The following is a 9,689-nucleotide window of genomic DNA, read 5'->3' as shown; positions in this document are numbered from 1 at the left end:
GAAATTTGCACGAAGCGCGTTTTTTTTAATATTTTTTTAGAATCTCAAAACAAGGCTATAATAACTTTTTTGTGGATCTCCCGAGCTCCCCAATCAAAATTTGAGGCAAATTAGTCAAGTGGTTCTTAAGTTATGATCGTACAGATAAACAGACAAACAGAAATTACAACTTTATATATAACGATAATCTCTTGGGACAAGGTTACTTAAAGTTACTCGCGCCGTTTACCTGCACTTGAACGATTTTACCGGGGAACTAAAGGAATTGACTCTTTGCCACTAACTTAAATTTTCTAATCTATATATCCTTTCAACGTGATATTTCAAATTTGATCTAACAGAATTCATAGTTTTGAATATCTAAGGTCTGCGACATTGGGTTCCAAAGATAAAGTGATTACAAAATCTGAGTTTGTGGCACAGACTCAATTCCTTTGCGCTATTGAAGTCCACGTCCACTCAATTTAGAATCTCAAAACCAAGTTTACCGTGGTTCTCCTGAGTTCCCCAATCAATATCAATATTTTAGGTAAATCGGTCATGGGGTTTCTGAGTTATGATCGGACAAATAAAGAGACAGACAGACAAACAGAGATTACATCTTTATATATATATATATATATAGATAAAGATATTGATGCTAAGATGTGAGAGAAGATCTGAGAGAAAAGTATAAATATCCGGTTCCTAGCTCCGATCCTACCAGAGATACAGAGGTATGCACGGAACAGAGATCTTGACTCTGGTTGTAACTACACTTCTAATCTTTACAGAGGCTAGGTAAGAGTTACAGCAGGGTAAAAAAATATGAAAAATCCCCAAAAACACCAAGAAAAACCCCTAAATAAAAATTAAAAATACCCAAATTTAGACAAATTTCTAAGATAGAAATAGTCAATTCAAGCAAAAATTACCACAAATAAAATAGGATTTTTGTAAAAATAGGGATAATTGATAATTTTTAGACAAATAAAATATATTTATTAGAATCAATTTGTTGTTTTTAGACACATTCTTTTTCTCAACTAAGTTACAAATTAAAAAAAAAAAAATTTTCATGATGGCTTATGAACACTTTTTTGCCAGTCCTTGATTTTATAATTTTCTTCTCATTTTTATATGTTAACACTGGTTAGGTCAATGTTACAGGGACACTAAAATTCTTTATTTATTTTTCCAAATTTTCAAAGTTTAATCACCTGGAGAATAAAAAAAAATTGAAATTGTCAAAAATTCAAAGTTTTGAGCTGCAGTGTATACTGTATAGTGTGAAATAGTCAACCTAGTCTGGTGACCTGGAAAAGACTGCAAAGATATTTTTATGCTAGCATTAGCAATACTTCGTTTTTGTTTTGTTTATAAGGAACTTTCAAGTAAAATTCTAACTAAAAATTTGGAAACTAAAAATCCCCAACGACTTTCAAAATCCCTAAATCTTCAGTTTCAGGAAGTTACAGAATTTATGAGGCTATTTATGGTTTAATACGAATGTTCGGGGGCGGGGGTATGATTTTCCCATACAGTTAAGATAGGGAAGTGTAAAAAATAAACTAAGAGACTAAAAAATCTGAGGTACTTCGGAAAACTGTTGATGAATACTTATATTTTGGCATGATATTTACATTTCAGGTCTGTAATTCAAATAATAAAAAAGTTATGGAATTGTTTAAATTGGTAGATATTTAAAAATAATAAATTTCAACATTTTGTCAATTTCTATCAGCCATATAATTCTACCCAGGGGTGATGTGAATTGCCACAAATAATTTGGGCCCGACCAGTTCAGCCGTTTTGACGTTTATTGGACACAAACAGACAGTCTGACAGACAGACAAAAAGACAAGCAACATAATATATAGACTTTTAAACGCTTTGAGTTCCTTTTCATGTAACAATTTTAGCTATAAACAGTTATTTTCGTTATTCAAAAAACACTCTTTCAAAACTGTATGTACGTTTCTGTTTGAATCGGTAGATATTGAAAAAAAATTCTAATTGTTTTCCAGATAATTCTTTAAAAACTTATTCAGGGGTGATATGAGTTTCCTTTAAATAAGCGGGCCTGATTGGTTCAGCCGTTTTGTCGTTTATTGGATGTAAACAGACAGACTGACAAAAATGCGATCATCATTTATACTGACTAGTTTTTTAGGCGCTTCTCCTTTTCTTAGAAACAGTTTTAACTGTATTCCCTCCATTTCGTTATCCAAAAACACTTTTTCATGAACTTTTCTGTTTAAATTTGGAAATATTAAAAAATACCAAATTTCGATATTTTTCCAGGCAACATTTTTTTATTAATATGTGACTATGTAAATACATAAAAATTTCAAAAATAAATAATTAATGAAGGTATAAGAGCAAATAGAAAATTGGCTACCGTCACGCTTTACTTCATCCCAAATGTTGTGCATGACACTACTGCAAGAAAGCAGATGAGACAAAATATGGAAAATATGGTTAGAAAGATCCCCAAATTTTTAAAAAATTATAGTTTTCGATTTGTATTTTATATTTATACAACATGACAAATGAACAACAATGTAAAATGGACAATTGTCAGACCTTTGAAATTTAAAAAATATTATCGCTTTTTATGTCAATACAATGATGACTACTAAATAAGTCGTCTTCATTGTGTTGATATAAACGCCGACCACTGTAGCTCAATTGTAATTTCCAAAATATAAAAATATCTGTTGTCGTTTTTCCCAAAATTTTCAATTCAGTGCATTAAAAAATTTATTTGATGTTCTACATTTTTTTATATTTTAAGTTTTATGTCAAATGTCCCTAAACTTTTAAAAGTTAATCCTATGGCTAAGTAGTGATGAGAATAGTATGAATACACTTGGTTAAAATTGTAAATCTGCTCTAAGCCAGCTTTTCTTCTTTAAGATTCCCTATTTTGATGAACTAACTAAAAATGTGTGAAAATAAGGTTTTTGAAAAACCATGAATCAATGCTACAACATTTGCTTTATTACCATGACGTACATAAGTACATATTTATCTTCTTCTCATTTTTGTTCTTTTTGACATTTGCTCTACAATCTACATGCCATTTTCTCTGAAATGGTATTTACAGTTAGAACAATGAGAAAATTAAATTATTTTTGAAAAGTTTAATAACTCTAAAACAGAACTTAGTTATAATATTTTATCTAAATTTAAATCTAATGATTATATAATTTGGTCTAGTTACAGAGAAATAATTATTTAGATGATGTTATAAACAGAGAGAATAGAATATATATTAGAGGGGAATTTAAGGAATCTCTCGGTATGAATTTTTTTCAGTCCCTTTCAGCCTGAAAGTTTACAAATCATGTAAATGTTCACAAATTATATGCAGTAGAGTACATTAATACAGTATGTTCCCTAGACTATTCATTTCAATTTCGAATTTTTTAAACTGTTAAATAAACTTTATAAAATGAATTAGGTGAATAAAAAACATCATTTGATTTATAGTTATAACGGACAAACATCGTTTGTAAAGTGGAAGGCATAGAGTCTATGTGAAATGATCATTGGTCAATTATGAAACCAGCCTATTTCATAATTTGGTTTTCTTTTAACAATAATTTTAGATTTTCTATAAAATGATATTCCAGGGCCCAAAAGGTTATATAGCATAAATATGTGAAGTACACCTGCAGTATGGAAACAGTACAACAAAAGGGCCGTTTTACACTTTTTTCTACAGTAAAACCCTTAATAACGAATACATCGGAAGAATTTATCAAATGTCGTCTTGACAATTTTTCAACGAGTTTTATACTATATTACGTAAATTTCAGTATTTGCGAAATTAAATAAATAGTCATGAATATGCGGGAACAGTTTTAAAGAGTTCCGTATAATCATTTAATTAAACAACTAAATATCTGCAAAATTCCATTATCAGAAAGTGAAGAATACGACATTTGATCAATTCTTTCGATGTATTCGTTATTAAGGGTTTCACTGTAGTAAATTCCCCTCTAATATATATTCTATTCTCTATGGTTATAAAAGGGGCCTAAAAAACTAAACCTTTAATTTTCAAAAAATGTCCAATGAATGCTTGCATTCATGGAAAACTTATGACTGCTCTATGATAAGGATAAACTTGCAATAATCGAAGAAAAGAAAACTTTATTAATATGAACAAAACAAAGAATATATTTATATTGTAAAGAACAAAGTTCATAAAAACCAAACATGAGCAATAATAATCTTTGCTCAGAGGTTGAAACTTTTGAAGTGCCAGTATCGTCATTCAATTCTTTAATGTTTGATCTCAATATCCAATGTGGGCACTTTAAAACTTGAGAATCACTAAAGTTATCATGCAGGGTATGACCACCATGGTATATCTAAGAGGAAAAGTTTCAACTTTTGACTTTTTCAGTTTTCTTAGTCTTAAAGAATTCTCTTAATTAACCCTGCTTAAGAAATTTTAAGATTTAATCACATTTCACGCTTGATTTCCAACAAGGAACTGAGTCGTTGCCACAAAATCTGATTTTCTATCCTCCTAATTCTTTGCAACCCAACAAAATAGATCTATGATATTTTAAATAATGAATTCTGTTAGATTAATAAATCTAACTTTGAAATATGACAAGTTTATACCATCAGGTTTCATAGATATAGAGATTAGAAAATTTGAGTTTGTGGCAAATACTCAGTTCCTTTAATTACCGAAATATCTCTAGGAATGAAGTCGATGACCATGACAGCAACCAAATGGAAGACATTCGGCACCAAGGGATAATGTTAGCTCCATATGAGGTGGCCCAAATCTTCAGGAATAGGTTCCCATTCTATGGATTTCTTCAACATCTTCATTCCAAGAGGGGAGAAGATGATAATGATCATTTTGAGGAAGCTTCCAAGCCTGTTGTTCTCTCCAAGAAGCTGAACAAATATGCAGACTATCGAAGAATATCTGGTAAAAGAAATGTACCTGCAGCTCCTGTGGATGCTACAGCAGGCAAAGGGTGCAAACACTCAGCTAATTGTAAAACAAGTTTAGTAGAACACAACAGAATTTCTCTCATTCTAAAGGAAGATGCGAAGCGTAATGAATATTCAGATTATAGAAGAATTGCTGGAAAACGTGATGTTCATTCTGAATACATAAAAATCGCAGGAAATCCCGATGTTTACTCTGAATACAGAAAACGAAACATTTACTCCGACTACAGAAGAATCGCTGGAAAGCGAAGTGCCACTGCTATGGATGCCCCAACAGAAGAGAATATAAAAAGCATTGATCAAGATCTGCCTGTATACAATATTGTTGGTCAAAGAGTTGGTGTTAAAGAGAGTGACAGGATAGTAAATGATGAAGACTGGACTGTAAAATTCACCTCATAAAATCTTTAGGTAAACAGGCCTACCACTTCGAAAATCAGGAGTACGTCAAAAAAGTGCATGCTAGGAGTTAAGGCTACACGTTAGTTTAACATGCTTGTTTACCAATTTAGCTCTTCTTTCTTTCTCCTTCTTTCTCTCTCTGTCCTGTTTTCTTCCTTTGTCTCCTTCTTTTACACTCTTCAATATTTTTTTTCTCTTTCTTTAAATTAACATCTTTCTTCTTCTTTCTCCTTCTTTACCTTAACATCTTTCTCCTTCTTTCTCCTTCTTTAACTTAACATCTTTCTTCTTCTTTCTCCTTCTTTAACTTAACATCTTTCTTCTTCTTTTTCCTTCTTTAACTTAACATCTTTCTTCTTCTTTTAACTTAACATCTTTCTTCTTCTTTTTCCTTCTTTAACTTAACATCTTTCTTCTTCTTTCTCCTTCTTTAACTTAACATCTTTCTTCTTCTTTAACTTAACATCTTTCTTCTTCTTTCTCCTTCTTTAACTTAACATCTTTCTTTTTCTTTCTCCTTCTTTAACTTAACATCTTCCTTCTTCTTTCTCCTTCTTTAACCTAACATCTTTCTTCTTCTTTCTTCTTCTTTAACTTAACATCTTCCTTCTTCTTTCTCCTTCTTTAACTTAACATCTTTCTTCTTCTTTCTTCTTCTTTAACTTAACATCTTTCTTCTTCTTTAACTTAACATCTTCTTCTTTAACTTAACATCTTTCTTCTACTTTCCCCCTTTTTTTTCTTCATTTTCTCTGTTCCCTCTTACTTTTTATTCTTTTCTTCAACTTTTCATGTTTTTCATTTTTTTTTGATTTTTTAGACTTTTGTATTTTTTCTTTTTTCGTATTTTTTTGACTGAAGCAATGAACCCCGCATTCCTCTGTTCGGATAAATAGTGTATAGTGCAGTTTGTGAACTACTCTTACAAGGATTATTTATTTTCTTCCAAGAAATTGTAGTATCACTTTTTTGATATCAAATATATTGGGATTCCTGCTAAATCTTCCTTGGACTAAAGTATGTTACCTTTGTTTCCAGTTAAAACAGTAGCACTGCATCTCACTACAATATTATATATTTGCTTATTTTGAACAAATTGCTCTGAGACTGCATATATGTACACAATTTACACAGGGTTTTGATAAACTCATAAATTTGGATCAAGGGGGTTTCAACCATCTGGTATTCTTCCGGTAAACAGATTAAATTATAAACTGTACTGTTATACAATGATATAAGATATAGAGATGGGTATAGTTTTTTTTTAATGAACTAACATTTTTAACGAAGGATTTTTTTGTTAAAAAGGGAGTCGTTCAGAAAGAAAACGAATTATATGGACGAACTAAACGGATCATTCAGAGAAATGAAAAAGTATCCTTTATTAAACTAAAAAAACGATATAAAAAAATATGAACGACTTTGTGCGTTTTTTTACTGAAGGAAATATTTATAAAACAAATTGTTTTTTACTGAACGATTGATTTTTGCGTACACTTTTTTAAAAACAATTGTTTTTTAAAAACTCTAATGTTTTTTTTTCGAAAAAAAATAAGAAAGAAAGGATCTTTTTATACGAACTATTTTATAGAAAGAACGTTTTTTCTTAACAAACGATTTTACTGAACAATTGTTTAGTGAAAAAAAGAACGAAATAGATGGAAATGAATGATAATTTAGAGCGAACAAAATCATTTATTTTTTGAACCAAAAAAAGCCAAACGCGTCCATCTCTATAAACTAGAAATGGATTAATCTAAGAAAATGTAAATAACTTTACAAAAGTTGAGTAAACAATATCTCATGTTGAAGCTAACTTAATTGAAATGAATGAATATGCTAGATCAATCCAAACCTCCGGGTCCTAATTCTACCCATTTCCAAAAGTTATATCACATCCTATCAAAGGAATTAAGTTTTTGCCACATACAAATTTTCTGATTGTTTTATCTTTGCTTACAATTGGTGAAAATATTTAATATTTCAAACTTAGATTATCTGATTTAGCATAATTCATAGTTTGAAATATCAAAGATCTACGACAGCTAGTTGCAATACTAGTAGATATCTGATATCTAGTTGCAAAGTTATCAGGATTAGAAAATCAAAGTTTGTGGCAAAGACTCAATTCCTTTGACTGAGATTAATATTATTCTCTAATTGGTTGGATTTTTTCTTTTCCGATTAAAATTTAACACCATACACTTTAATCTATTTATTTACAACATATCATTAATCCACAAAAGATAGCATTACATAATTGAAGAGGAACCCAATTTAACAAATTGTGAGAAGTATTTGAACCACGTACCACCAGTTTAACCACGTACCATCAGTTTAACCAGATCTCTTTTGGGCCAGGAACCGAATTTAATTAATTTGAGTTAGGTCACTGAGCATCCTTATAATGTCGATTCAAATATGTATCTTTAGTCTTGCAGTGATATTTATCATCTTATAGTATAAATCTTGAATCACAGCGTCAAGATACGCGGATGAACCATCTCTAGACCTTGCTAAATATCGTTAATTCCTGTCCCTGGTCAAGCTGAAGTCAGCTTGTTCCAATTAATCTACGAAGTTCAACTAATTCTTAAATTTATTAAACCTGTGTCTGAATTTAATGAATTTGAGCCGCGTCTCAAATCCGCCCAAAACCGGTTTTAAGTGAGCGCTGGCTTAAATTTTGAAAACTTTAATACAATTTTTAGTGAAACCATCCATATTTGAGCTGCGGCTTAAATTTAAGCCTGGGCTCAAATTCTTTAAATTCTGCCTCTGGTCCTAGAAAAACTAAACCACATTCCTTTTCCGCTTTAGTGAATGAATAGATAAAAGTACATACAATAGATGGTAACGTAGAATTTGTATACTCTCAGTACAGCTGCAATTCTTAGTGTCAACAGTTTTATGTGCCAGACAAAACTATTAAAAATAGTGATAATTTTAGAATGAAGTGCTTCTCTTACAGTAAAATAAGTGACATTTTGTGTTCTTTATTTCCTGTTTTTGCACTTTTTTATTTAATCTTGGAAAACATGTCAACTAATGGGAGAAAATTTCGTTTTCCTTTTTTATTTGACACTTGTGACATCGTGGTACATTTCTCGGTTGCCACCTTTTATACTTGATAATTTATTTGAGTGAATGTACAGGGTGTCCCACATCAAATTAGACCGCGTCAATGGTTCTAAAATACGATTTGGGGGACATATCTGAATATTTAAAACAATGAATCATTTTGATAAATTAGATAAGACTAATAGAATTTTTTTTTGCAGAGAATGCTAGATTTTTCGAGTATTATGTGCGTATTTTGGCGTTAAAGATTGGAGATAATCTAATATGATACGGGACGCTCTGTAAGTTTAAAGGAAGCAGTCTGAAGTTAGACCGTCTGACCATGTGGGACAGTCCAAACCAATGCCGCAAAGGTTGGCCCTGCTCGGATATTTAAATGTACACCGATTGTACGTAAAAGTATTGTTTGATATTAAAATAATATTTGTTTAAGATGCATGCTCCCAGGAATGTCATCTGAACAAGTGGATCTGGAAGAAAGAAAATTATCTTGTAATATCTAGAATTTGAAATTAGAAAATTAGTTTTTGACATTTTTTAGTTTAGTTTTTTCCCTGAAATTAGAATGCCAAAGCAGTTTCGGGTAAAAAGGGGTGTACATAGAAATTTGTCCAAGGGGTTGCTTAACCTTTTTTATCTTTCCAGTTATGGGTGAAACAGTATTTTTTTCAGTTAACCTTTTTTTAGCTTTCCCAGTCACAGTTCTGGGCTTGATAAAAAACCTCTAAGAACCATATTTTTCTTTTATGTTGGGAGGTTCAGTCCACTTAACCCCCCCCCCCCCCCCGTATTACATACCCCTGCAAAAGCGTGTATTATTTTTTTACATTTTCATTTAACAAAGAAATCCAAAATCTAAAATTGTTTTACGACAACTAGCATGAGACACATAAAAAATGTGTTTTATTGAGGCTGGGTTTTTAATTATATGATTGTAAATAAAATATATATGATATTTAGTCTGTGTTTATCTAAACAATAAAAAATTTCTAAATGTTGTAATTATATTATTACCCCCCCCCCCCCAGCATATATAAGACAAAAAAGCCCATGCAGCTGGGATACGGTTAATATATGGTAATTTCAGAAACAGGTGTAAAACCTTGAAAATAGGCCTTGTGTAATAATGTTGGAATTGAGCCAACAGCCCACCGGAGGTAGCTGCGTTTTTACTTAAAAAAATATTGCAATATAAAAATTTTAAATCGTCCATAGGGTTGCGATTTGACGATTTAGTATCA

At 30.9% G+C, this 9,689-nt stretch overlaps 1 protein-coding gene across 1 annotated transcript; it reads left to right on the top strand.

Annotated features, from left to right (window-relative positions):
- Positions 1-612: 612 nt before the first annotated feature.
- LOC111702377 (uncharacterized) lies at positions 613-9,407 on the top strand. Its single transcript, XM_023474044.1, has 3 exons — positions 613-780; positions 4,704-5,376; positions 8,882-9,407. Exons 1-2 carry the CDS (start codon positions 719-721, stop codon positions 5,365-5,367), a joined length of 726 nt encoding a protein of 241 aa, XP_023329812.1. The 5' UTR covers positions 613-718; the 3' UTR covers positions 5,368-5,376; positions 8,882-9,407.
- Positions 9,408-9,689: the final 282 nt, after the last annotated feature.

The sequence above is a fragment of the Eurytemora carolleeae genome, unplaced genomic scaffold (genome assembly GCF_000591075.1).
Source record: "Eurytemora carolleeae unplaced genomic scaffold, Eaff_2.0 scaffold510, whole genome shotgun sequence".
In the NCBI taxonomy this organism is placed as follows: Eukaryota; Metazoa; Arthropoda; class Copepoda; order Calanoida; family Temoridae; genus Eurytemora; species Eurytemora carolleeae.
Note: the sequence above shows the minus strand (reverse complement) of the source record. Positions and strands in the feature narration are given on the sequence as shown.